The sequence below is a fragment of the Emiliania huxleyi genome (genome assembly GCF_000372725.1).
Source record: "Emiliania huxleyi CCMP1516 unplaced genomic scaffold EMIHUscaffold_103, whole genome shotgun sequence".
Classification (NCBI taxonomy): domain Eukaryota; phylum Haptophyta; order Isochrysidales; family Noelaerhabdaceae; genus Emiliania; species Emiliania huxleyi.
The window spans coordinates 153,199-177,826 of record NW_005202237.1 but is presented as its reverse complement, the minus strand read 5'-3'; the positions used below and the strand labels follow the sequence as shown (position 1 = coordinate 177,826).

Sequence of the window (24,628 nt, the reverse complement as noted above, 5' to 3'; positions counted from 1 at the left end):
CTGCACTCGTTGTAACCGCCCTCGCGACGCTCATTGGCTGGGTGGTGGTGAATGCTTTCCTAGCGCGAACGAACCCAGGCACTCACTTCTCGCCTGTTGTGAAGGAGTTTGACGCCCCGCTCGCACTCCTCTGCTGGAAAAACGCGACGCCAACCAGAATCTTGACAGCGGGCTGCGCCGACTTTGTGCACGGAGGTGTGAGGCGCAACTGCTCCTTCTCCCTTGACGACGACTTCGACGTGATGGGTCGGACAGCGCAGGATCGGCAGTGCGTTCAGTTCAACAACGTAAACATGTCTGGGGAGCGGGCGCAGCTTGGCGGAGAGAACGCATCGGATTCTCAGCTGGAGCTGTGGGCTCTCCTCGAGGTGTCCGACGACGGCAGCGCCGCAGCGCAGGGCGCGGTGCTGCATTCCGCCCTCTATTGCCTCCAAAGGGACGAGAGCACGGTGCCACTCTCTCTTTCGCCGCTCCTGCTCGCTGCGAACGAGCACCACGCCGTCGCTGTCACCGCCACGCGCTACGTCATCAACAATTGGGACCACGCGTTCATTTGGCCAACCACGCACGAGACCGACAACTACACGTCCACCGTCGCCTCGAGCCTGCGCGTCACCGACGGCTTGTGGTACCAGCCTCTCCCGGACCCGCTCGCCGACTACAGCCCCTCGATAGAGTCCTACATCCCCGACGAGCTGCGGCTCCGCGACATCTCCGCGAACCGGTCGCTGCGCGCCTTTCGGGCAACCATGTACAGCCCGAACGGCGTCGTGCTGGTCGTCGAGGAGCTCAACCCAACCAACTGGCCCGAGCTCGGCTCCAACGTGCTGGCGTATCTCGGCGTGACCATGCTGCTCGTGCACTGGCTCTTTCCGCGCCGCGCCGACATCAAGGCGGAGGTGGTCCTCCACCCCACCGCCGAGAGGCTGGCGGCAGGAGTGCGCCGCACGATCTCGGCGACTGGCTGTCTGAAAGGCGGGCGACGGCGCTCCGTGCCGGAATCGCCGTGCGAGCCGCCCGGGGAGCGAGCAGCGCCAGCGGCGAGCGAGGCGAGAAGCGACGTTGTCCCTCGAGCGTTGTCCCTGAAGGAGTGACGCCCCACCCTGGCGCCCCACCAGGCAGTACGGTAGTACAGGGTTGGGCAAGGTAAGTAAAGTAAGAGGTGAATGCGCACCCCCGGGGCTAGGGCTCTCTAGCCCGTAACCCGATACCGATCATCCGGCCCGCTGGATGCGCTTCTCAGCTCACCGGCCCTGGATGTGAGGTTGCCGACTGCACTCCAAGTGCTCCAAGTGAATTTCTCCACACTCACACACGAAGTGTCGAAGTGGTGTGGGGCAAGGGAGCAGTCTCGCTCCCAATACGTGCATCACTTTTGTGACGGCGTCACAAAAGTGATGCACGTATTGGGAGCGAGACTGGGGCGGCAACGCCAACCCTGGAAGTGCCTCGTCGCTGGTCGGTGACTGGTCGCGACTCCAGTCTCCACGTCTCTAGAACAAGACACGGTCGAGGGGCCTTGCTCGAAACCTCGATACCCCTTGCCGCGAGCCGCGGGCCTATGATTTCTTTTTCCAACTTGATGACAGTCGTCGGCGTTGCCAAGGAGGAGGGGTCGGACTCTATCGCATGTCCCTCCGCCGTCAGTTCTCCCAGAACCCGCCGCCGCCGCTCCGCACGGGCTCGGAGACGGAGGAGCCGCTGGAGAAGGCGTCTCAATGGGCCCGCGCCCCGCACGAGTGGATCACGCAGCGGGTTGACATCGTGCGCGGCTTTGTCGCGAGCGACCTCTCCGACTATGTGATGCGCTTCTCGATGCTGCTGCTCGGCGCCTACACGCTCTACCTCGCGTGGTGCGAGTCCTGCAAGGCCGACTACCTCGCCTATCTCGCCGGCGTCGGCGAGGCGCTGCTCGACTTTGTGACGCTGACGCGCGGCTCCCTCGCGGGCGCGACGGTCGCGGTGTGCCTCTCCGTGTGGCTGCTGACCGTCCGGTGGATGCGCCGGCCGGCGCCCATCTACCTCATCGACTTCAAGACGTACCGGCACTGCGGCGTCGACGGCGGCGACCGCGACTCCACGGCGGGCGTGCCGGCGTCGCAGGAGCGCTTTATGGCCGAGTCGCGGGCCGCGCTCAACCGGTTCGGCGAGCCGTGCTTCACGGAGAAGTCGATCGAGTTCCAGGAGAAAATCATGAAGACGTCGGGCATCTCGGAGATGTCCATCTTCCCCGAGTCCATCCTCCCCAAGAGTGGCCAGAACCCCCTCGGCAAGGACGCCGAGGTGCTCGGCCTCTCGATGAAGGGCGCGCGCGAGGAGGCGGAGGCGATGATGTGCAAGACGGTGGCGGACCTGCTGGCGGCGACGGGGACGGCGGCGGAGGACATCGGGATCGTCATCGTCAACTGCTCCCTCTTCTGCCCCACCCCCTCCCTCTCCGCCATGCTCGTCAACCACTTCAAGATGCGCTCCGACTGCCTCACCTACAACCTCGGAGGCATGGGCTGCTCGGCGGGCGGCATCTCGATCGACCTCGCGCGCCGGCTGCTGCGTGGGCACGAGCAGAAGGGCTCGCTCGCGCTCGTCGTCTCCACCGAGAACATCACCCAGAACTGGTACCGCGGCAACGACCGCGGCATGCTGCTGCAAAACACGCTCTTCCGCTGCGGCGCCGCGGCCATCCTGCTCTCCAACCGCGGGTCGGACGCGGGGCGGGCGCGCTTCAAGCTGCTGCACACGGTGCGCACCCACGTCGGCAAGGACGACCTCGCCTACAACTCGGTCATCCAGGAGGAGGACGCCGACGGCATTCGCGGCGTCCGCCTCTCCAAGGCGATCATGCAGATCGCGGGCGACGCGCTCAAGCGCAACATCACGGCGCTCGGCCCGCTTGTGCTGCCGCTCAAGGAGCAGCTCAAGTTCTTCTTCAACATGGTCGCCCGGACGGCCGCCCGCGGCAAGGCGGGCAAGCCCGTCAAGTCGCTCGCCCGCTCGCTCGTCCCGCTGCCGCTCTTCCGCTCGCTGGTCAACTTCACGCCCGACCCGGCCGACCAGCCGCTGCCGTCGCCAAAGCCGGCCGCCCGCGCGGCGGGCAAGCTGAGCCCGCCGCGGCCCAGGCCGGAGAAGCCCGAGGACCCGCTCCTCAAGGCGCTGCCTCCGTACGTCCCCGACTTCACCGCCGCCTTCGAGTGGATCTGCGTCCACACGGGAGGCCGCGCCGTCATCGACGCGATGGAGAAGAACCTCGCGCTGCCGTCGCACTACCTCGAGCCGTCGCGCCTCTCGCTCTACCGGTACGGCAACGTCTCCTCCGCCTCGATCTGGTACGAGCTCGAGCTCATCGCGGAGAATGGAAACCAGTGCGGAGCCCACCGGCCCGACGGCAACCTGCCGGCGGTGCCGCGCAAGCTGCGCCGCGGCGACCGCGTGTGGCAGATCGCGTTTGGCTCGGGCTTTAAGTGCAACTCGGTCGTCTGGCAGTGCATGCGCGGCTCCTGAGCCCCGGGGCGCCCGCGGCTCGGCTGTCCCTTGCGACCCCGGCGGCGGCAGCTGCGTGGCAAGGGAGACGGGCGCGGAAAGGTGCCTTTCCTCTGTGGCATTGTGCATGTGCATGTCCCAGCCGGTGACCAATCTTGTCGGATGAGCTTGGTGGGGGTGGGGCGGTGGGCAGCGGATGGTGAGCGGCCGGAGCGCACACGTGGCCTCGCATGCGGGGCGGGAAGCCGTGTGCGCGCGAGCTGTGGCCTGTGCAGTGTGTGCAGAGTGCACCAGTCGATGGGCGTCAGAACGAGTCAGAGTCCCAGAGCGGTTAGCGCGGGTCAGAGGACGGGGTTGACTGTGAGGAGGTGTACGGGGCGGCGCTTCTATCCCCCCTTGGAGCTCAAGAACTTGCGCTGAAAGAACCGTTCTACTAGAAGATCTCAAAAAAACGTGTCCCTGGGCGCTCTCTGCCGTGTGGCTGGCGTGGGTGGCTCCAAGACCGTCCAACCGAACGGTCGAACGTCCGGCACTGCGGGGTGATAACCTGACGGTTTGCACTGCCGACGCTTCGCACGCGCGCATCGAGCGCAGCCGATCTAATACTAATTCCTCTTCTTGGACTTGGCCGCGCCAGAGTTGGAGGAGAGAATGAACGCCACGGTGTAGAGTACAGCCTGGACGCCCGTCAGGACAACAAAGGGAACGAGCTTGTCTGCGCCCGTCACATTCCTCTCGGGGGTCATGCCGAAGAGGCCTGCGTTCTGCGAGTGGCATGCGCAGACGGCAATCGCCCAGATCATGTGCATGAAGTGGATCACGGCCACGTCCTTCGTGCCACGCTCAAGACCCATGATGAAGGCGTAGATGGAGCCCAAGCCCATGCCGAGGAACAGGCACGCCTCGACGCGCGGAAAGACGAGCGCGAGCGAAACCAGATCCTTCGCGGCCGCGCTCGGCTTGGAGCCGAGAAACGTCGACAAGATTGACTGGCACTGATCCTCCGAGATGTCGAAGAAGCCGAACGTCTTGCAGCCGGCGAAGAGCCCGCCCCCGCTCTGCACCAATGCAATCATGAACAGGATGTTCACGACGAACGCGGCGGTGGAGACAGCGCTAGCGACAGCCATGACCCTTCACTCCCTTCTGGCACCAGCGGGAGCCACGAGCGCTCCCCCACCACCAATCACCGCGGCCGTCTGGGGTTCCGGCTCCTAGCCGGATGGGGGTCCTGCGGGTTGGTCTTGTTTCGCCCGAAACCCTGCAATAGGTACGTACCACCTATTTTCATCTTTTTTCGCTTCGCTGCGCGGCCTGGGGATAGGTAGGTAGGTAGGGCGTTTTGGCGCGAGTCAGAGAGAGAGAGAGAGTCAGAGAGATTTTTAGCAATACCAAACAACTCTAACACTCACACGTAATTTGGGGCCTGGAGCCCTGTTCACGCGCGCGCGAGACGTGCAGACAGGGTTGCCAGGTGAGAGCGAATGGCGCGGTTCACGCCTCGGCGCCTCGCACAACAGAGAGAGAGATGCGCTCTGCATGGTGGGACATAAAAGAGAGCGAGTACTTGGGCGAGTAGGCCGTGCGGTCAACGCTGCCGCGCGCGACTTTGCGCGCGAGGCGGCGCAGCTTGAGAACGGCGGTGGGCGAGAAGCCGCCGCCGAACGTCTCGTGGAGCAGCAGGTTTTGAAGTTGTTGCGCTTGACAAAGATCGCGTCGTGGTAGAAACCGCGATGCGCCTTGACGTAGCCGTGGCCGGTCTTGTGGGAGAAGGGTTGGCTGGGCTGCCCGCGCGCCTTGCAGCCCATGTTCAGGCGGCGGGCCTTCTCTTCGGTGTTGCCGAAGGCGTAGGAGTGGCCGACGGAGGCGGGCGTGCCGCCACTCGAGGGGTTGCCAACGCCCGTCGAGGAGGTCTTGAGGAGGGGCGTCCAGAGCTTGATCTCATTTATTTGTTTGAGAGTCAGTGGCAACAGACCCCCTATCCGGCTAGGAGCCGGAACCCTGTGCCTGCTTCCGAGTATGACTCCGAGTTCGACTTTTCCGACGCTGAGGCGCAGGACAGGACGGCAGGGGTCGTACACGACGCAGTTCAGCAGGCTGTGATCTAGGCTGTGATGCAATACGGCTATGACGACGAGCTCTTGCAGGACGGCGGCAGTGATGGTGCTATCACGGGGCATGCTAGGTTAGCTTGTGCGCGTTATTCTCGCCCAGTACTATCTATATTCTTTTGCTTATATTCTCCCCGGACCCTCTATATTCCTACCTACCGGAAATTTTTGGGAGTCGTCTCAGTCTCACGTGAATTCGTCCCTGTCTCACTCTCAGCGTCTCAGCGGTGTCTCAATAGATCCATCACTCCGTCTCACTTCCGTCTCACTTCCGTCTCTGACTGCCTTCTCGTCCGTCTCAGCGCGGCAGGCTCCCGAGAGTGCCGAGATTGCCCAAGATAACCCGTGCAACCTCATGAGGTGGTCGGGGCAGTGTGGCAGGCGCCCGAGAGTACCCGAGATCGCCCTCGTGAACTGATGTGGTCTGATGTGCAGTGGTCACCTCGGGGCAGTGGCAGGAGCCCAAGCACGCAACCTCGGGCAATCTCGGGTATTCTCGGGCGCCTCCCACTGCCCCGACCACATCACGACGTTGCACGGGTACTCTCGGGCAATCTGGGCACTCTCGGGCACTCTCGCTCGGGCGCTCTCGGGCGCTCTCGGGCACTCTCGGGAGCCTGTCGCGCTTGAGACGGACGAGAAGGCAGGAAGAGACTGCAGTGAGACGGAAGTGAGACGGAGTGATGGATCTATTGAGACACCGCTGAGACGGCAGGAAGGAGAGACGGAAGTGAGACGGAAGTGAGACGGAGTGATGGATGGATCTATTGAGACACCGCTGAGACGCTGAGAGTGAGACAGGGACGAATTCACGTGAGACTGAGACGAATCAACGTGACGCCCTATATTCTCGAGACAGATGATAACCTCTAGGTAGGTAGGTTCCTCTAACTTGTGGGTCGTGTAGGGAAAAGAAAAAACTACGAACGCCGGCCGCGGGCCAGTCGCAGGCGTTGCCCCTCCCGCCAACTGATCAGCATATGGGAGGCCGCGGCATGGCCGGCATGGGCGGGCACGGCATGATGCCCGGCATGGGGATGCAGCCGCAGATTGTGCTGCTGCGCGAGGGTACCGACACTTCACAGGGCAAGCCGCAGCTCATCTCGAACATCAATGCGTGCCAGGCGCGGCGAGAGACGGCGTCGCCCCGGGCCGCCCGCCTTGCTCGACCCCTCCGCTGCCCGTGTCACCGCAGGCGGTGGTTGACGTGGTGCGGACCACGCTCGGGCCGCGCGGGATGGACAAGCTGATCCACGACGAGAATGGCACGGTGCGGCCGACGCCACGCGCGGCTCTCGCCGCCCTCGCCGCCGCTCACCACCGGTGCGCCGCCCCGCCGCCCGCAGGTGACCATCTCGAACGACGGCGCCACGCTGATGAAGAAGCTGCAGGTCGTCCACCCGGCCGCCAACACGCTCGTGCAGATCTCCATGTCGCAGGATGCCGAGGTTGGCGACGGTACCACCTCCGTCGTGCTGCTGGCGGGCGAGTTCCTGCGCGAGGCGAAGCCGTACATCGAGGAGGGCGTGCACCCGCAGGTGATCATCAAGGCCTACCGGCAGGCGGTCGCGCTCGCCACCGCAAAGATCGACTCGCTCGCCGTCAACCTCGAGCAGAGCGGCGGCGAGGTGCGCGCGATGCTGGAGAAGAGTGCGGCGACCTCGCTCTCGTCCAAGCTGGTGTCGGGGCACAAGCAGTTCTTCGCGAAGATGGTGGTGGACGCCGTCCTCTCGCTCGACCAGGCCCAGGGGCTCGACATGCTCGGCACCAAGAAGGTGGTCGGAGGCTCGCTGCAAGACTCAATGCTCGTCGAGGGCGTCGCCTTCAAGAAGACTTTCTCGTATGCGGGCTTCGAGCAGATGACGAAGCACTTCAAGGCGCCGAAGATCGTGCTGCTCAACGTCGAGCTCGAGCTCAAGGCCGAGCGTGACAACGCCGAGGTTCGCGTCTCCGACGTCACGGCCTACCAGGCAGTGGTCGACGCTGAGTGGGGTGCGGCCCGCCTGCCCCCCTCGCCCCCCCCCCCTCGCCTGCCCCCCTCGCCTGCCCCCCTCGCCTGCCCCCCTCGCCTGCCCCCCTCGCCTCCCTCCCTCGCCGCCCCCCTCCCCCTCTCTCACCTCTGCCTCGCCTCCTCCTCGCCGCCCCCGCACCTCCGCCTACCCCTCGCCTACCCCTCGCCTACCCCTCGCCTACCCCTCGCCTACCCCTCGCCTACCCCTCGCCGCCCCCTCGCCGCCCCCTCGCCTACCCCTCGCCGCCCTCTCGCCGCCTCCCCTCTACCCCTTCCCCTTGCGCTCGCCGCACCTCCCGCCCGTCCCGCCCGTCCCGCCCCTCGCGCGCAGACATCATCTACGACAAGCTCGCGAAGATCGTCGCGTCGGGCGCAAACATCGTCCTCTCCAAGCTCGCGATCGGCGACCTCGCCACGCAGTACTTCGCCGACCGCGGCCTCTTTTGCGCCGGCCGCGTCGAGGACGGCGACCTCAAGCGCGTCGCAAAGGCGACGGGCGCGGCGGTGCAAACCTCGTGCAACGACCTCAGCCCGGGCGTGCTCGGCGCGTGCGGCGAGTTCGAGGAGCGGCAAGTCGGCGGCGAGCGCTTCAACTTCTTCTCCGGCTGCGACAAGGCGCAGCAGCCGCGCCCTCGCTGCCGGCCAAGCCGCAGCTGCCGGCCAGCCTCGGCAGCCGAGCCGCCCCGGCCCCTCGCTGCAGGCGAGCACCTGCACCTTCATCCTGCGGGGCGGCGCGGAGCAGTTCATCGCGGAGGCGGAGCGATCGCTGCACGACGCGATCATGAACACGCGCCGGCTGCTCCGCCACCCGTCCGTCATCGCCGGCGGCGGAGCCATCGAGATGGAGCTTTCCGCCTACTTGCGCGACGAGTCGCGCAAGATCTACGGCGCGCCGAGATCTAGCCGAGATGCGGCCGAGATGCAGCCGAGGTATGGCCCGAGATATGGCCGAGGCAGCGCGACGGTCCCTCCGCCGCCCGCGGCGTCTGCCGCCGCGCCTCTTGACGCCACACGTTCCCCTGGCCTGCAGGCAAGCTGCAGCTGCTCATCGGGGCCTACGCAAAGGCGCTCGAGGTGATCCCGCGCCAGGTGGCCTCAAACTCGGGCATGGACCCGACTGACGTGCTCAACAAGCTGCGCATGAAGCACGCGCGCGGAGGAAAGTGGTTCGGCGTCGACGTCATCGAGAACGGCGTGTGCGACACCTTCGAGGCTTTTGTGTGGGAGGCGACGGTGATGAAGCGGAACGCGCTGCTCGCTGCGACCGAGGCGGCCTGCCTCATCCTCTCCGTCGACGAGACGGTGCGCAACCCGGCTTCTGAGAAGCCCGACGCCGGCGGCATGCCGGGCGGCAAGGGCATGATGGGCAAGGGGCGCGGCGGTGGCCGCTTCGGCCGCGGCCGCGGCCGCGGCCGGTGAGTAAAGGCCCCCAGCGACCCGGCTTGGCTCTCCGGGCAGAGCGCGGCGACGCAGGCACGCATGTCGCGGGTTCGCACGACGATCCCAGGCGGCTCTTGGGGCGACGTTTTTACTGTATGGGCGATGGGCGATGGGCGGATCCCACTTCCCAGCCTGCCGCGCGCCCTGGCCCCGCGCGCCGTTTATTTGTACGATGTTAAAAAGCGAGAGAGATATAAATCATAAATAAAACTCTCTCCCACTCTGCACTCAGCACTCTCCCTCTCCCAAATGGCCGATGCAAAATTAGAAAATCTCCTTGACCGCGAGGACCTGAGCCCTGAGGTCCGCTCCCGCGCTCCGTGTGCGTGTGTGTCCCATCTCGTCTCGAGCGCAGAGGATCCGTGCGCTCGCGTGGCCCGCGTCCCGGGCGCGCGGTGGCGCGCACGCACACGCACGCTGCCTGCAGCCTGTGGCCTAGCCTGTGGCCAGCTAGAAGGGTGCCACACAGTACACACGCTCGCGACGGCACGTCGTGAGTGTCGAAGACACAATGAACCGTCCCCGCCGTGTGTACCCCCCTCCCCGTAACACTCAACCTGCCCAGCCGGTGGCGCAAGCAACCACACACACACGCCGGCGCGAACGAGGCGGCCGAGCGGAAGCAGAAAGCGCAACCGCGGATCACCCGTCGAGTGGCCTCGGACCAACACACGAGCCCCAACAGCACACTCGAACCAAGCTGCCACATCTCCATCTACCACCCGCTCACACCGCTTGCAGACACACAGTACACCAGGCGCAGAGCACCACGTATCACATACGTACACATGCAGCTAGATGAGCGTTGAACTCCCTCGGCCTGCATCCGCCCCCTCCGAGGATGCAACGGACCAGCACGCATCCTCGTCCACGGCCATCGCGCACAAGTCCCCCCCCCCCCCCCCCCCAGTCTCCCGCAAAAGCACAGCAGTGCGAGAGGCCTCAGCCGCCCTTGCCACTCGTCGACACAGCGTTGCGCTTCGCCCGCGCCTTTCGCTCTGCACTGAGTGCCTGCAGCGCGTGAGAGGAAGAGTTACCCGACACGAGGGATGGATGAGGGGTGGCCAGCGTGGTGGGATGCTAGACGGCAACACAAGCATTGGCCTACCTGCTCGTGCTCCGCGGCGCGCTCGGTGGGCTTGAGGGTCCGCCCCGAGGCGGTTCGAGCTCGGATTGGGGGCGGCTGCGGCGGCGCCGCCGGCCCTTCGGCGGGTTTGCGCTTCCTCGTCGGCGTCGCAAGTTCGACCTCCTCCTCCTCCTCCTCGCCCTCCTCCTCCTCGCCCTGCTCCTCCTCAGCGCCCTCGTCGCTAGCTGCTGTAGAGGCGGCGGCAGCAGGTGCTGCCCCATCGATGGCAGCAGCGGCGAGGAGGAGGTTGAAAGCCGCGCCCGCGGCGGCAGTAGCCTGAGGACGAAAGTGTGCCCGTCGAGCGTGTGCGCATAGCTTTGTGAGCGGTGCAGCCGACTGCACCTCGGTGTCGGTCGACTCAATTTTCGCGCCCCCGGTCTCTCTGGGGCCACCTGCAGTGCGAAAACACAAGTTGGATGGTTTGCCATCTCAGGCCACGTGGGGCGTTTCGGCGCTCACGGTTTGGCTCGATGACTCCTGGCGCGTTTGGGCCCTGCGTCCTCTGCGGAAGTGGCGGAGCAGCAGCAGCCGGGGGGAGCTGCACCTGACGGACATGGGGCGACAAGCTCAGACGTTAGCTGAATGAATGGGAGAAAGGGGAGAGCTGTGTTTTCTGTTCTCTCTCTGCACTCCTTGTCTCGTTCTCTGTCGTTTGATTGATTGATTGATGGGAAGGCGAAACACAGTCCGACCAACGACTGGGACACCAACGTTTGTAACGAAAAATGAAGAAAAATCCCGCCAGTGCGAGCAAAACCGCGGGAACTCCACCGATCTCCTGCGAACCAATGCCGAGGCGAGGCTTCCGCCTCCTCTCCGACTCGCCCTCGTTCGCCGACCTCCTCATCACGGCGGACAAGGCGGATCTCGTCGTCGGCCGCAGCATCCACGCCGACTATCGCATCGCGAATGCCCAGATCTCGGGCACGCACTGCACGCTCCGGCTGACTCCGTCGGGCCGGCTCAAGCTCACGGACACGAGCTCCAACGGCACCTTCGTGAACGGAAGGGAGATTGCGCGCTTCAAGACCGTCGACGTGCGACGCGGCTCGACCATCACCTTCCTCGTGGCCTCTGTCGACGAGCGCGACGCCGAGTATGGCGACGAGGTCCCGGCCTTCACCGTGTGCGACGCTCCGCCGCAGCAGGCGGTGGCGGAGGCGTCGCCCGGCCGCGAGACGGTCCCCGACCGCGTGCCGGCGCCCCCGGCCGCCAAGCCGCCCCCCCAGCCGGCCTCCTGCCGCTCCGAGGTGCAGGGCCGCGTGCTCCGGAAGCGGCCGCCGTCCGGCTCCGCATCGGGCGGGCGGGCGCGGCAGGTCGCGCGCCGGCCGAGGGAGAGCCTACTGCTGACGCTCTCCGCGGACCTGCTCGGCCAGATCCTGACCGCCCTCGACACGCCGGCGATGCTTCGCGCCGCCTCGACCTGCTCCCGCCTGCGCCTCGAGGCGACCGGCGCTCGGCGCGTCTGCTTGCGCTCGCTCCGCGTGCCGCTCGGGCTGGCGGAGGCGGCGGCCTTCTTCGCGCGCTTCCGCCGGCTGAGGAGCGTGCGGCTCGACGGTCCCTGCCTCGCCCGCGACGGCGCGGCCGCCGTCCTCTCCGCCCTCCTCCCCGACCTGGCCGAGCTGGAGGTGCCGGGCAACCCGCTCACCTCGCTCGGCGCAAAGGCGCTGCTGGCGGCGGTGGAGGCGAGGGCGGGCGGGGGGGAGCCGCTCGCGCTCCGCTCGCTCGACCTCTCCTCGTCCGGCCTCTGCCGCCTCACCGGCGTCGCCCATCGCGAGGAGACTAGCCGCCGCGCGCGCGGCCCTGCTCCCCCCGGAAGCCTGCCTGATGCTTCTCGGAACCTTCCCGTAGGACTACCCTCGCCACGCGTGCGGACTGCTCCTCGCGCTGCGGCACGCGCCGGCCCTCGTCTCGCTGCGGCTCGCGGGCAACGAGCTCGAGGCGGGGGCGGCGCAGGCGCTGGTGCGGGGCGGCTTGCTCGGCCGCGGCTCCAGCCTCGAGCTGCTCGACATGTCGCACAACAGCCTCGGCGACGAGGGCGTCTCGGCCCTCGCCGACGCGCTGCGGCACAGGGCGGCGGGGCTCGCCACGCTGCTCCTCGATCGCAACTTCGCCGGCTGCGAGGCGGCGGGCCGCGTCGCGGGGATGCTCAAGGTGAACCGGCGCCTGCGCGAGCTCCGCCTCGCGCATAACGCCATCCGGCACGGCGGCGGCGAGGAGATCGCAAACGCGCTCGACGCGAACCGCGGCCTGCAGCTGCTCGACCTCTGCTGCAACACCTTCCTGCTCTCGCTGACGCACGAATTCTCCGGCGCCGACAGCAAGCTCTACCGCCGCCTCCGCTCGCCGCCGCGCGACGACCTCACCATTCACCTCGGCTGAGTAGCAGAGGGGGGGAGCCGGGCGCGTCGAGGGCGCGTCGAGGGCGCCTAACAGCCCGGCGCTGTCTGCATGGATGCTCATGTTTGGGGTGAGAGAGGGACCTTCCCTCGCCCTTGCCCCCCTGCTTGTTTTGAAATGAGGGGCGGGGGGGCAGGTTCGGTGTTTTTTTTTCGGGAAGCGGGAAAACCAACCTGATACCTGTGAGACGGTCTTTCGCGGCAACCGCCCAATGGAAGCCTTTGTCTCTATTGAACTCGTGGGTAGAGGCACCACGGGCGTGGCGCACCGCGTTCGCCGCCGCAGCGACGGCAGGATCCTGGTGGTCAAGCGGATCCCGCTTTCCGGCCTCGATGAAACCAAGCGCGCCACGATGCAAAGCGAGGCTTCGTGCCTGCAGCGGATCCGCCACCCCTCAGTCGTGGGCTTTGTCGATTCCTTCATCCACGACAATGTGCTTCACCTGGTGATGGAGGACGCCGGGAGGGACTTTGGCATGTGGCTCAAGGCCCGCGCCGCCGCCGGCTGCCCGCCGACCGACGAGGAGTTCATCTGGAGAGCCGTCATCCAGGTCGCCTCTGGGCTGAGTGCGATGCACGGGGCGCGGGTGCTGCACCGCGACATCAAGCCGGACAATATCTTCACGGACGAGCGCGGCGTCGTCAAGATCGGCGACCTCGGGCTCGGCCGGATCATGTCGGAGCAGTCGCACCAGGCGACCAGCAGCGTCGGCACGCCGCTCTACTTTTCGCCAGAGATGTGCGAGGAGCGGCCCTACGGTCCAAAGTCGGACGTCTGGGCGCTGGGCTGCTTCCTGTACGAGCTGGCGACGGGCCGCCCGCCCTTCCTCGCCTCCAACCAGCTCGCGCTCGCGCGCAGGATCCTGCACTCGCCTGTGCCGCCGCTGCCTGCGCGCTACTCGCCGGAGCTCGCCTTCCTCGCCGTCAAGCTGCTCGAGAAGGACGCGTCTCTCCGGCCGACGGCGCAGCAGATCCTGGCCTACTCGCCCGTGCGACAGCGCCTGCCCGCGATCAATGCGCTGCTCAGCCCCGAGGGCGTCGTTCGGCCACAGCTCCCACCGCAACCGCCGCCGCCGCCGAAACCGCCGCCATCGCTGCCGCCGCTGCCGCCGCAGTCTTCTCTCCCGCCGCCGTCGCCCCCGCCCCCGTCATCGCCGCCGCCGCCGCCCTCTCTGCCTCCCCCCCCTCCTCCGCCGCCGCCGCCGCCCCCAGCCCTCCCGGAAGAGGCTGCCGATCTTCCGACGGAGCGCGCGCCCCCTCTGCTGCCAGCCTCCTCTCTGCTGCCAGCCTCCTCGCTCCCCAGCCTTTCAACCACCTCGCTCCCCAGGGCGATCCAGTGGACGATCCCGTGGACGCCTTCCGCGTGCCCCAGCAGCTCAGGACGGGAGGCGTGGCAGGGCGTCCCGGCGGCGGCATCTGCACACGCCCACGAGGCGGATGCAACGGATGCAACGGATGCAACGGATGCGGCGGCAGAGGCGGCAGAGGCGGCAGAGGCGGCGGCAGCAGGGGCCGCCACTCGCCCGATGGCTGCAGAGCCCGCTGCGCCGTGCGCGTCCGCCTTCTCCGTCGGCGAGGAGGGCGAGGAGGGCGGCTCGCGGCTGTCTGCGGGCACGACGCGAGCGCACTGGGCGGTGCCGCGCGGGCACCGGTCGCTCGAGGCCGTCCTGCTGGCGCTCGAGCGGGAGAGGGCCGAGGGAGACGCGCTGCGGCGGCAGTGCGCTGCGGCGCGCAGCAAGAGCGCGAGTCTCGCGCGCGAGCTCGCGTCGTGCAGGAGGAGGCTCGAGCGGGAGCAGCAGGCGGTCAAGGCGCTTTCGGAAGAGAGAGAGGCGCTGCGGGAAGCGCTCGGGGGTCGGCCGGCGCCGCTGGCCGAGGCGACAGAGGAGCAGGCGCAGGCGGAGCAGGCGCAGGGCAACCAGGCTGCCGCCGCGCCGTCTGCCGCACCGGAGGTCTCCGCCCCAGTCTCGCGCACGGAGGGCACCGCGTCACTTGCTGCTCTGACCGCGCCAGCTGCTGCTCTGACCGCGCCAGCTGCTGCTTTGGTCTCAGATGAGGAGGCGGCGACTGAGCAGCCCCTCTGCCGTCCGCGCTCCTCCTCCGCTCCTCCGCCCGCCGCAGTCCCACCGGCAGTCGCGGAGCTCGCAGCGTCCGAGGCAACCGCCCCTCCTGCAGCGACTCCGGCGGAGAAGCGGCCGCCCTCGCCGCCGCAGCGCGCAGCGCCGTCGCTATCGCCCGGGCCGCCTCGCTCTCCCCTCGCTGCCCTCGTCGGCGAGGCTGCGGCAAGCGTCATCTCGGCGTACGCACGCGCCGCCGCGCCGCTTCCTCCGCCGCGCGAGCACGACCCGTCGGAGGCTGAGGAGGCTTCGCCTCCTTCCGAGGGTGCTGCCGCCTCGGAGGCTGCCGCCTCGGAGGCTCAGCTCGAGCACTCGTACTCCGCGCCGCAGCCGAGGCTGCTCGCAAGCTCGCCCGAGGACCCGGCGGGCGGGAAGGAGCTCGGGGAGCAGTGCGTCCCGGCATCTGCTCCCGCCGACTCACGACGCGAGATTGTCGGCGCGAGCAGCGGTTGCGCGAGCAGCGGATCGGCAGCCGGGGCTGCCGAGGCCCCCGAGCCGCCCCCGGCGCCGGCATTCACCTTCTCCTTGCCGCCGGCGCGAGCGGAGCCCGCCCAGTCGGCCGGCGACACCTCCGACTCGGCCTCCCTCCTCGGTAGCTCCACCCCCGTGGTCATCGCAATCTCGCACTCGCCGAGGCCGCGCGAGTCGCCCGACCTGCCGCGCGGGTCGGCGCAGCGGAAGCAGCTGCGGGCGCTGCGCCGCTCCTCTCACCGGACGGACCCTCACCGCCGCCACACGCCCCGCTCGACCGCTGTGCCGTCGTCGGCACCGCCCACGCCCACTCGGGCCCCTCGCCACGCCGATACAGCGCAGAGCTTGCCGCAGCTTCCGCTGACGGCCTTGAATTTGCCGCCGTCCGACAAGCCGCACGGCAGCGCCGCTTTCGGCGTGCTCTACGCGTGGCGGCGCTCAGACTTGGCGCTGCCCAGCGAGGTGCGCGCTTCGGCCGAGTCGCTCGCTGCGGTGCCGTGGCTGCACTGGGGCGGCTCGTGGCTCAACCGGCACCGCGCCGCCTGCATCCAGAGCAGGCATGCAATCTGCTTGCTGTACCGTGCGCACAGCCAAGTCGCGGTGCGAGGGCTGCGCGTCCGCTTCCGGAACGAGGCCACTCTCCGCCCGCTGCGCGTGCCCACCCCGTTCAGCTTGCCTCGCTCCGAGCCGTCGCCGCGCGGCCGCTGGGCGCTGCTCGACCTGCCCGCAAGCCTCACTCGATTGCGAGAGGTGGCCGAGTTTACGCTCGAGTTCGACGCGCCGCACCTCCTCGACGAGGTCTTCGCGATCGGGCACAGCCCGTCGCTCGTCCGGACCGCCGTCCTGCACGCGCGGGCAGAGGCGCGACGCGCCGCCGCCGCCGCCGCCGCTGCCCACGGGTGGGAGGTCAGCGCTCCGCCCCGAAGCTTATCCTCCTCCTCGACCCTCGTCTCGTCCGCATCTGCTCCGTGCTGCGCGCCTCTTGCGGCCAGCCAGGCGGCGTGGGACGGCGCTCGGCCGGCCGCCGCGGCTGGCGCGGCGGCGCCGCTCTTGCTCGAGAGCGAGTCCTCGCGGCTCGTCTCGCCGAGGGCGCAGCGGCTCCGCCACTTCGCCCTCTCCACTGCCGTGCAGCCGAGGCGCCGCGCTCTGACGACGGCGCACGCCGCCGGGCCCGGCGCGGGCGACCCTGCAGACGCGCCGCCGACAGCTGCGCCGCCTTCAGCGTCGCCTCTAGCCCCATGGGCCGCGCGATCATCCGCGGAGGCGCGCCGCGATGCGGTCGCGGGCTCCGCGGGCAAGTTCGCCCCTGTCGAGGCTCCTGCAAAGGCCAACCCGCACTTCCGAGCCGACTCTCCCTCGACGGTCGCGCGGCGACTCCACTTCGACGCTGCTCTCGCCAACGACAGCGCTCTCGCCGACGCCGAGCCGTGCCCGCACCCTCGGACGGACTCCGACGCCGCGGACGTGGCGAGTTTTGAGCCGGACATTTGCGAGGGGAACAGCCCCATCCATCGCGTGGCTGTCGTGGAGAAGGACATGGACGTGCTCTCCTCCCCGGAGAACTCGACGGAGCAGAGCGAGGAGCCCGGAAGCGCGACGCATGTCGGTGCTGTGCATGCCTCCGGCGGAGCGGAGGACGAGCGTCGAGCGCTCGTCAGCGAACTGCGGCGCTTGCGCGCGGAGGCGAAAGCGGCCGAGCTGGCCAGGACTTCAAGCGTCTAGCCAGTTATTATTTAAACCATACCCTGCATGTGTGATGTATATATATCTCCAAATTCGAGCTCGGCCTCGTTCGGACCCGCTCGAGGAGACGCGCGAAACAAAAGACCAATGGGGGAGGTTATAAACTTAATACTTTGGCCATGGTGCATGGTCGAGTCGTTTGAAATGGGCGGGTGCGACGCGTGCATTGCAGACGGTCAGGGCTTGATTTTTCTCAAAATGCCGTGACGTAATCGCGTCAATAGTTGTACGTCGACAAGATAGGCACTAGCGGCACGGCATGACTGCACCGCCCGACTGCAGCAGGCCGAACCCCAAGTTTGTGGAGTCACTGCGAAAGCAGGAGAAGCTCAAGCTCGCTGGCACCCGAGGCCGCGACCTGCCTCCCAGCACTCCTGCTGATCCGTATGGTCCGCCGCCTTTTGAGTGGGAGAGTGCGATGTGCTTGATGGGTGCAGGCAATCGAGCCGTGGTATCTACGTATGGGATCATGCGGGGCCTGCACAAGAAGGGAAAGCTCAACCACTTTGACGGCATCGTTGGAAGTACGTGGCAACACTCACGTTGGCCCGATCCACTGCAGTTTTCACAACCACGTACATCACGCTTAGACCAACAACAATCAGCGACTCATCATCCATTCCTCCCGCCCCCGTAGTCTCCGGTGGCTTCTGGGCGTTGTCCGCCTACACCTTTGGTCTCGCCGACTTGACCGCTGACGGCGACGCCGAGGACTTGCTGCTGGACGTCAGCCGCGATTGGAAGCCGGAGGCCATCGCAGACCTCGATGTGCTTGAGAAGGAGTCGATGGGTTTTGCCACCACGCTACCCTTCGGCCTGCGCGAGATCTGCGAGCTCCCCTTCTACAGCTGTGCAGAGTGCCTCAAGGCGGTTGGCCTTCCCGTGCCGGGCTGCCACGCCTTCTGGCAAGAATCGGTGTACCGCACGTACCTCAAGACTTACGGCATCCCCAAAGGCCGCTTCCTCGCCTCGAGCGAGGCCGAGGCCGAACGCATCGTGTCCGGGCGGCCCGACCTCAAAAAGTCCGATTTTCTGTGGCCGCGCCGCTGCGGCAAGACGCAAGACAACCCCTCTGGAGAGCACCGGAAGCCCGAGCCGATGGCTCTGTACGCGAGCATCATGCCGACGGGGCTCAGCAACGCCAATGGGCTCGGTGCGCTGAGCGAGCAGCAGGTGAAGGCGGCCAAGGGCGGGCTCGCCGACGCGATTACCGCCCGGGAGGAGTACAATGGGGTGACCACAGTTCCCTTCTTTGCCACGCCGACCGCCGCCGGCACGCGGTACGAGGCTGTGTACGTCGACGGTCGGATGGCGCCGCAGGGGCCGCCCGAGATGCGCTTCTTGAAGTGCCAGGCCAACACCGGATGCAAGCCCCCCGCGCCGATTCGGTTCAACAAGGTGCACCACCCTCCTCACGAAGCGCTCGTCGACCCTCCCGGGTGCTGCCCGCCGTGCCAGAGGGGCTGCTGCCCGCTCGAGCCCAGCTCAGAGAGGCTGATCATCTCTCAGTCTAGCGACCTGCCTCCATGTGCCGCGACTGCTGCCACGTCACGCCGCGTGGATTCTTTTTGAGGGGGCTGGATTCGGGCGCTGCTCAGAAGAACTTGTATGTACGGCTACCTCGGCGACTTTATGGTGCACGACTCGTGGGACGAGGTGCTGGGGCCATTCTTGGAGGACCTGTGACGCACAAAGTGTGAGGGGTAGGGTGGGTGGGTGCGGGGGTGGGGGTGGGGGGACTCTCTTCTTGTGGGCGAACGATGTGATTGTGAAAGGTGGCGTGCGCCATCGTGTGCGACCCGCATCCGCTGCACACCCGAAACTCACAATGATCAATGTATATGGATCTTCAGCCTGTCGCATGACCTGCCTGAGCTGTACGGCGCGTGGATTCTTTTTACAAGTGTGGGTCGTGTGTAACTCTCGCACTGCTCTAAACCTCTATCTACCTAGCTCTCGCCACAGGCTCAGCCTCCCTCCGCCCGCACGCTCGACACACAACAGAACCCGGACGACGTGCGTTTTTGCTTCTCCACAAAACGCGCACAACGCCCGCCCCAGTCAGCGGACAGCGCCATCGAGAACAAAGACTTTGGCGAGCCAACGCAGCCGAGAAATAAATTCTCCGCAAGAGAGCCCGCCGCTGTCCTGCGGTGCAGGCCGCACAGCGCGAACTGGCGGTTGTGCTCTATTTTTTTGGGCTGCCGCGCGTCGCAGGGACGGGCGCGGTGGGTGCTGCTCACGTGTCCGTTGCACGAGCGGCGCTGCGGGTCGGTCTATATTTCCCTCCTTAACACCCCCCTAATGTTAAAAGAAATCGTGCTGCGCAGGCCAGCGGCGCTGGGTGACAAAGTGTCGAGAGAGAGTGTCGGCTGCGCTCCGCCGATGGCAATGGCGACGGGCGGCAGCTCGGACCTCACGGCGCAGGGCGCGCAGTGGCTGCAGGGCGCCAAGGAGGCGGTCATGCAGATGACCAAGGGCGAGAAGAAGGACGAGGACGAATCGTACTCGCCGTTTCAGTCGCTGCAGAAGGCGGCCGTGCTGCAGGAGTGCAGGTGCTTCAACGACCGCGAGATCAACCCGCGGAAATGCATCAGCATCCTGACCAAGATCCTCTGGCTCCTGGCGCAGGGTGCGCGCTCCGCCAACCGCGCGCGCCCAACGCCCAGCGAGCGGGCGCCGGGCGCGCGCTGCCGACCGCCAGCCCCGCGCCTCTCCGCCGCGCAGGCGAGAAGCTGACCGCGCTTGAGACGACCGAGATCTTCTTCGGCGTGACCAAGCTGCTGATGCACAAGGACCAGCAGCTCCGGCGGCTCCTCTACCTCGTGCTCAAAGAGCTGAAGCCGAGCCCAGAGGAGGTGATCATCGTCTGCGCGACGCTCACAAAGGACATGAACTCCAAGGTGGACCTGAACCGCGCGAACGCGCTGCGTGTGCTCGGCGCCATCATTGCGCGCACCGACCCGACGATGCTGGCGCAGATCGAGCGCCACCTCAAGCAGGCGCTCGTCGACAAGAATTGCTTCGTCGCCGCGTCTGCGCTCGTCTCTGGCATCCACCTGATGCACGTCAACCCCGAGGTGGTTCGCCGGTGGGTCAACGAGGTACAGACGGCGCTGGCATCGGACAACCCTTCGGTGCAGTACCACGCCCTCGCGCTGCTCCACCAGATCAAGCGGCAGGACCGCCTCGCCGTCTCCAAGGTGGTTGCCTCGCTGACGCGGACGCCGCTCAAGTCGCCGCTCGCGCACTGCCTTCTCATCCGGTTCGCCAAGGCGATGATGGAGGACGGTGGCTCGGAGCGCGACCGCGCGCTCTTCGACTTTCTCGAGGCGTCGCTCCGCCACCGCTCCGACATGGTCATCTACGAAGCGGCCACCGCCATCTGCTCGCTCACGTCGGTGGCGCAGCGCGAGCTGTCGCCGTCGATCACCGTGCTGCAGCTCTTCCTCTGCTCGCCAAAGCCGGCGTGCCGCTTCTCCGCCGTGCGCACGCTCAACAAGATCGCGATGGCGCACCCGATGGCGGTGACCCCCTGCAACATGGACATGGAGGGCCTCATCAACGACTCGAACCGCTCCATCGCCACGCTCGCCATCACCACGCTGCTCAAGACGGGCTCCGAGTCGGGCGTCGAGCGGCTGATGAAGCAAATCACGTCTTTCATGTCCGAGATCGCGGACGACTTCAAGATCGTCGTCGTCGACGCGATCCGCGCGATGTGCCTCAAGTTCCCGCAGAAGCACCGGCTGCTCATGACCTTCCTCGCAAACGTGCTGCGCGAGGAGGGCGGCTTCCAGTACAAAAAGGCCTCCCCGCCACCGCCCCCGACCCCCGCCACCGCCCGGGCGAGAGGGCGCGCGGGGAGGCGCGCCGCGCGCCACCCGTCTCGACTCGCCACCCCCCCCCCCCCCCCCCCCCCCCCGCCTTCCCGCAGGCCATCGTCGACACGCTGCTCTCCATCATCGCGCGCGTGCCAGAGGCCAAGGAGGCGGGCCTCTCGCACCTGTGCGAGTTCATCGAGGACTGCGAGTTCACGCTGCTCTCGACCCAGATCCTGTACCTGCTCGGCGTCGAGGGGCCAAGCACGCAGGAGCCCTCGAAGTACATCCGCTTCATCTACAACCGCGTCGTGCTCGAGAATGCGACGGTCCGCGCGTCGGCCGTCTCTGCGCTCGCGAAGTTTGGCATCTCGATCGCCTACCTGCGGCCGTCGATCACGGTGCTGCTGCAGCGCTGCCTGTACGATAACGACGACGAGGTGCGCGACCGCGCCATCTTCTTCGTCACGCTGCTCACCGGGCTCGACTCTGGCGCGACGCTCGCCGGAAAGTCGGCGCAGTCGCTGCTGCTCGAGCCGCTGCCGGTGCCGCTCGCCGCGCTCGAGGCGTCGTGCAGAGAGTACCTCGCCGCGCCCACCGAGCGCCCCCTCTCGATCGACGACGTCACCATCGACGCCGAGATGCTCGCGAAGATGCAAAAGGAGGCGACCAGCAAGGCGGCGGCCGCGAGCGAGGACGCCGGGCCCGCCGCCGACGCGCCCGCGCCCGCAATGGCGGCGCCGGCCGAGGAGGCGGACCTGCTGTCGCGGATGCCCGAGTTTGTGCACGTGGGCGCGCGCTTCACCTCGTCGAAGCGCGTGCCGCTGTCCGAGGTTGGGACCGAGTACGAGGTTGTGTGCACCAAGCACCTGTACGCGTCGCACCTCATCCTCGCCTTCCAGCTCAACAACACGCTCGAGGACCAGCTTCTCTCCTCCGTCACGGTGGCGCTCGACCTGGCCGCCGTGCCGGGCCTCGCGCTCGAGACGCACGTGCCGTGCGCCTCGCTGCCCTTTGGCCAGCCGGGGACAGCGTACGCTTGCCTGCGCCGGCTGGAGGGTGTGCCGGTCGGCACCATCCCCTGCACGCTCAAGTTTGTCGTCAAGGACGTCGACCCGGCGACCGGGCCGACGGACGACGAGCCTGGGTACGAGGACGAGTACCAGCTGGAGGAGCTCGAGGTGTGCGCCGCCGACTTCATGAAGCGTGTCGCCGTGCTCGACTTTCGCGCCGCGTGGGAGTCGGTCGGCAACGGCTGCGAGGTGGTCGAGACCTTTTCGCTGTCGTACAACTCGATCCGGCAGGCGATGGAGGCGGTCATCGACTTCCTCGGGATGTCCCCGTGCGAAAACTCGGCCGCGGCGCCCGACGACGTGACCAAGCTGACGGTGCTGCTCTCGGGCGTCTTCCTGGGCGGGATGCAGGTCTTTGCGATAGTCAACTTGCGCGCGGACTCGAACCGGGCGGTCGGCATGCGGCTGACGGTCCGCTCGTCGGATATGACGGTCTCGCAGTTTGTCGCGAGCTCCGTCGCGTGAGGCCTCGGGGCGGGGCGGGGGTGGGGCGAGTGGCCGCGAGGCTTGGGGCGAGAGAGGTGGCGCGCACAAGTCGCAGCACCGGCCGGCGCGGGGCGGAGGTCGGTGGGGAGAGAGAGAGAAGGGGGGATGTCTTATTCGTCTACTCCCGCGTATACAACAGCCATCGCGCCAGGCAGCCATGATCCAGGCCGAGAAGCACGAGAGCGGCAACGCCCCATGAAGACGCTTCTCGTTGTCACCGCCGCTTTCGGTGCCCGCACCTGAACCACCATGCTGAGCATTCCCCTGATCCTTTCCGGCGGGCATGCATCATCCACCAGTGGGAGCTCTGACATTGATTAAGTGACTCACATGCTGCGGGGGATACCCGGCGGAACGGACAGATCGACGAGGGCGCGCGCACGCGACGCCACAGTACGGGTACACCGCCCTCGTGAGAGGGGGGAGGGGCAGATTCTAAGCGATGCAGGGGCGGGCGCAAACATTTGCGAGCGGGTGGATGGAGGGGGCAGCGAGGGGGAAGGCAGCCCTCGTGCGAAGCCGCCCTGCATGCACACGCACACACGCGCAGCCCGCCCGCAGCCGGCCGAGCGAGTCGGCCGAACGGCTGCCCCCTCTGCGGCAGCAAGTTCGGCGCGCGCGGCCCGTGCGGCAGTTTGCCGCGCCCCCCTCCCCCGCCGCTGAACGGCAGTCTACTTCGGGTTGCGCAGCACGATGATGACCGAGTCGCCTCTCAGGAACATCTTCGAGATGAAGCGGTCTTTGTTGACGGGCTTGGCCTTCTTGACGCCCTTGCCCTTTTTGGGAACCTCCGTCCACATCTCCTTGACGTTCTCGAGCACCATGTTGCAGTGCCGGTCAAAGGCCTTGACGCGGCCGAGCAGCTTCTTGTTGTTGCGGCAGTTGATGAGCACCTGCGTGTTGGACTTGACGCTCTGCGTGAGCACCGAGAGCGGCCCGGTGTGGAACTCCTCCTCCTCCGACTTCTTCTCCTTGACCGCGTCCGCGGCGCGCGTGGTCGCCATGTCGCGGCGCAGCCACGGAGGCGCGAGCAAAGGGCAGGCAAGGCTCTTCCCACACGACACCGTGAAATGAAGGTGCACGGCGAAGCAGGGTATTCGCAAGTATTCCAGGAAGGCAGGGCGCGAGGCTGAGCTGTCTCGACGCAGTGTACCACCACCCAAGCTGTAGATGGACAGAGAATAGTTCCCTTCCCCCCTCGGAGGGGGCCGGGAGAGGCGCACCCCGAGGGCCCCCCTCTTTCCCCTTCCCCCCACCCCCTCGGAGGGGGCCGGGCGAGGCGTAACCCGAGGGCCCTCTTCCCTGACCCCGCCCGCCTGCCCGCCTGCCCTGCCCGCCTGGCTGATAAGATCTTTTCACTTTGACTTGGTGGAGTACAGGCGCCGGGGGCGTGTGGTTGAGACTCGGCTCGTGAGCCCCGCAGACTCTCGCCTGCCAACCCGGAAGGGGCTGCCGTCCACCCGTCGCTGCCCAGGCCGGGGGAGGGGGGGAGACCTCCTGTTCCTCGCGGAACGGGAGTAGGCCCCTCCTTGCCGGGTCAGGAAGCAGGGCGGTGGTCGTGCCCGCATCGTCGCCTCGAACTCGAAACCGCCGACGCACGCCGCATTCGTCGCCGGCGCGCGACAGGCTCCCGTCGGCCGGACTGCCCTCGGCGAGTGGGTGTCGCCAACCAAGGCGACACGCACTCGAGGGTAGTGCCGACGGGACGCGGCTCGAAGGGCGTGGCTCCGCAGCGCGACTGGCACTCGTCGCAGAGGCCTCGCATTCGAAAAGTCGGGAACGGCTCTACCCGCAACTTTATCGCTAACACGCGCGCACCGCCGAGCCTGCGGCGGGCGCGCTGCAGCCGCACGTCTACCTTCGTCATAGTGCCACGACGTGCGGCCTACATCGAACGCCTGTATGCCATGCGCGCGGACCACGCTTGCGTGGATACGTGGCTGGCACGTCCAGGCTGACCCCTGACCCGTGTAGGTAGGTAGGTAGAAAGGTGAAGAACAGCCAGGCTCGGACTGGACACCAACGCGGTATGGGTGGACGCTAGACAGATGATGACGACACGCACGAGCGACACACAGACACAAACAGGCTCACAAGACACACAGCCAGCGGGCTGCCACACACCCTGAGTAGGCGTACACATAACTCAAGGCCACATCCTCCCTGTCGCCCCCCCCAGCCAGCACTCCAAGGTGCCAAGAGAACAAACAAGCGTTGATAGCTTTTCTTCATCGTCACGCTGCTACTACTGCCAGCCATCTAGCGTGCTGAGAAGTGCGTGTGTGCGTTGTTTGTGGGACAGTGTGGTGGGTGCGAACGGTTAGCGAGCGCCAAGAAGGGGGGGGGGGGGGGGGGC

The 24,628-nt window shown here is 67.1% G+C and overlaps 9 protein-coding genes across 10 annotated transcripts; 7 read left to right on the top strand and 2 right to left on the bottom strand.

The window, feature by feature from the left end:
* Positions 1-443: 443 nt before the first annotated feature.
* On the top strand, positions 444-1,168 carry EMIHUDRAFT_360864 (hypothetical protein). The gene has a single exon (XM_005793066.1). The coding sequence runs from the start codon at positions 750-752 to the stop codon at positions 1,092-1,094; it is 345 nt and encodes a 114-aa protein (XP_005793123.1). The 5' UTR covers positions 444-749; the 3' UTR covers positions 1,095-1,168.
* Positions 1,169-1,603: 435 nt separating this feature from the next.
* Positions 1,604-3,929, top strand: EMIHUDRAFT_439552 (hypothetical protein). Its single transcript, XM_005793065.1, has 2 exons — positions 1,604-3,782; positions 3,807-3,929. Exon 1 carries the CDS (start codon positions 1,630-1,632, stop codon positions 3,496-3,498), a length of 1,869 nt encoding a protein of 622 aa, XP_005793122.1. The 5' UTR covers positions 1,604-1,629; the 3' UTR covers positions 3,499-3,782; positions 3,807-3,929.
* Positions 3,930-4,082: 153 nt separating this feature from the next.
* EMIHUDRAFT_108366 (hypothetical protein) lies at positions 4,083-4,607 on the bottom strand (the record flags this gene model as incomplete). Its single annotated transcript, XM_005793064.1, has 1 exon — positions 4,083-4,607. One exon carries the CDS (start codon positions 4,605-4,607, stop codon positions 4,083-4,085), a length of 525 nt encoding a protein of 174 aa, XP_005793121.1.
* Positions 4,608-6,535: 1,928 nt separating this feature from the next.
* Positions 6,536-9,001, top strand: EMIHUDRAFT_454161 (chaperonin complex component, TCP-1 eta subunit; the record flags this gene model as incomplete). Its single annotated transcript, XM_005793063.1, has 6 exons — positions 6,536-6,712; positions 6,784-6,858; positions 6,935-7,580; positions 7,931-8,214; positions 8,300-8,486; positions 8,630-9,001. Coding segments are annotated over exons 1-6 (1,707 nt in total), but the record flags the coding sequence as incomplete, so codon positions are not given.
* A 1,952-nt stretch (positions 9,002-10,953) lies between these two features.
* EMIHUDRAFT_108364 (hypothetical protein) lies at positions 10,954-12,547 on the top strand (the record flags this gene model as incomplete). The annotated part of the gene is made up of 2 exons (XM_005793062.1): positions 10,954-11,844; positions 12,017-12,547. 2 exons carry the CDS (start codon positions 10,954-10,956, stop codon positions 12,545-12,547), a joined length of 1,422 nt encoding a protein of 473 aa, XP_005793119.1.
* A 229-nt stretch (positions 12,548-12,776) lies between these two features.
* On the top strand, positions 12,777-13,541 carry EMIHUDRAFT_69566 (hypothetical protein; the record flags this gene model as incomplete). The annotated part of the gene is made up of 1 exon (XM_005793061.1): positions 12,777-13,541. A coding segment is annotated over one exon (765 nt), but the record flags the coding sequence as incomplete, so codon positions are not given.
* A 3,477-nt stretch (positions 13,542-17,018) lies between these two features.
* On the top strand, positions 17,019-18,578 carry EMIHUDRAFT_222424 (hypothetical protein; the record flags this gene model as incomplete). Its single annotated transcript, XM_005793060.1, has 4 exons — positions 17,019-17,095; positions 17,178-17,416; positions 17,530-18,331; positions 18,491-18,578. 4 exons carry the CDS (start codon positions 17,019-17,021, stop codon positions 18,576-18,578), a joined length of 1,206 nt encoding a protein of 401 aa, XP_005793117.1.
* A 656-nt stretch (positions 18,579-19,234) lies between these two features.
* On the top strand, positions 19,235-22,409 carry EMIHUDRAFT_558363. Of its 2 annotated transcripts, XM_005793144.1 has the most exons (4): positions 19,235-19,524; positions 19,620-20,701; positions 20,830-21,336; positions 21,466-22,409. In XM_005793144.1, the coding sequence occupies exons 1-4, from the start codon at positions 19,278-19,280 to the stop codon at positions 22,249-22,251; spliced, it is 2,622 nt and encodes an 873-aa protein (XP_005793201.1). In that variant the 5' UTR covers positions 19,235-19,277; the 3' UTR covers positions 22,252-22,409. The 2 variants fall into 2 exon arrangements, with proteins under 2 accessions (XP_005793201.1, XP_005793200.1); XM_005793143.1 differs by having other exon boundaries at positions 20,830-22,409.
* Positions 22,410-22,416: 7 nt separating this feature from the next.
* Positions 22,417-23,308, bottom strand: EMIHUDRAFT_439549 (hypothetical protein). Its single transcript, XM_005793059.1, has one exon. The coding sequence runs from the start codon at positions 23,274-23,276 to the stop codon at positions 22,944-22,946; it is 333 nt and encodes a 110-aa protein (XP_005793116.1). The 5' UTR covers positions 23,277-23,308; the 3' UTR covers positions 22,417-22,943.
* Positions 23,309-24,628: the final 1,320 nt, after the last annotated feature.

Coding starts and splice junctions, on each gene's coding strand:
- EMIHUDRAFT_360864 (XM_005793066.1), top strand. CDS start 750: ATGTACAGCCCGAACGGCGTCGTGCTGGTCGTCGAGGAGCTCAACCCA.
- EMIHUDRAFT_439552 (XM_005793065.1), top strand. CDS start 1,630: ATGTCCCTCCGCCGTCAGTTCTCCCAGAACCCGCCGCCGCCGCTCCGC.
- EMIHUDRAFT_558363 (XM_005793143.1), top strand. CDS start 19,278: ATGGCAATGGCGACGGGCGGCAGCTCGGACCTCACGGCGCAGGGCGCG. Junction 19,525..19,619: donor CCTCTGGCTCCTGGCGCAGG/GTGCGCGCTCCG, acceptor TCCGCCGCGCAG/GCGAGAAGCTGACCGCGCTT. Junction 20,702..20,829: donor GCGGCTTCCAGTACAAAAAG/GCCTCCCCGCCA, acceptor GCCTTCCCGCAG/GCCATCGTCGACACGCTGCT.
- EMIHUDRAFT_439549 (XM_005793059.1), bottom strand. CDS start 23,276: ATGGCGACCACGCGCGCCGCGGACGCGGTCAAGGAGAAGAAGTCGGAG.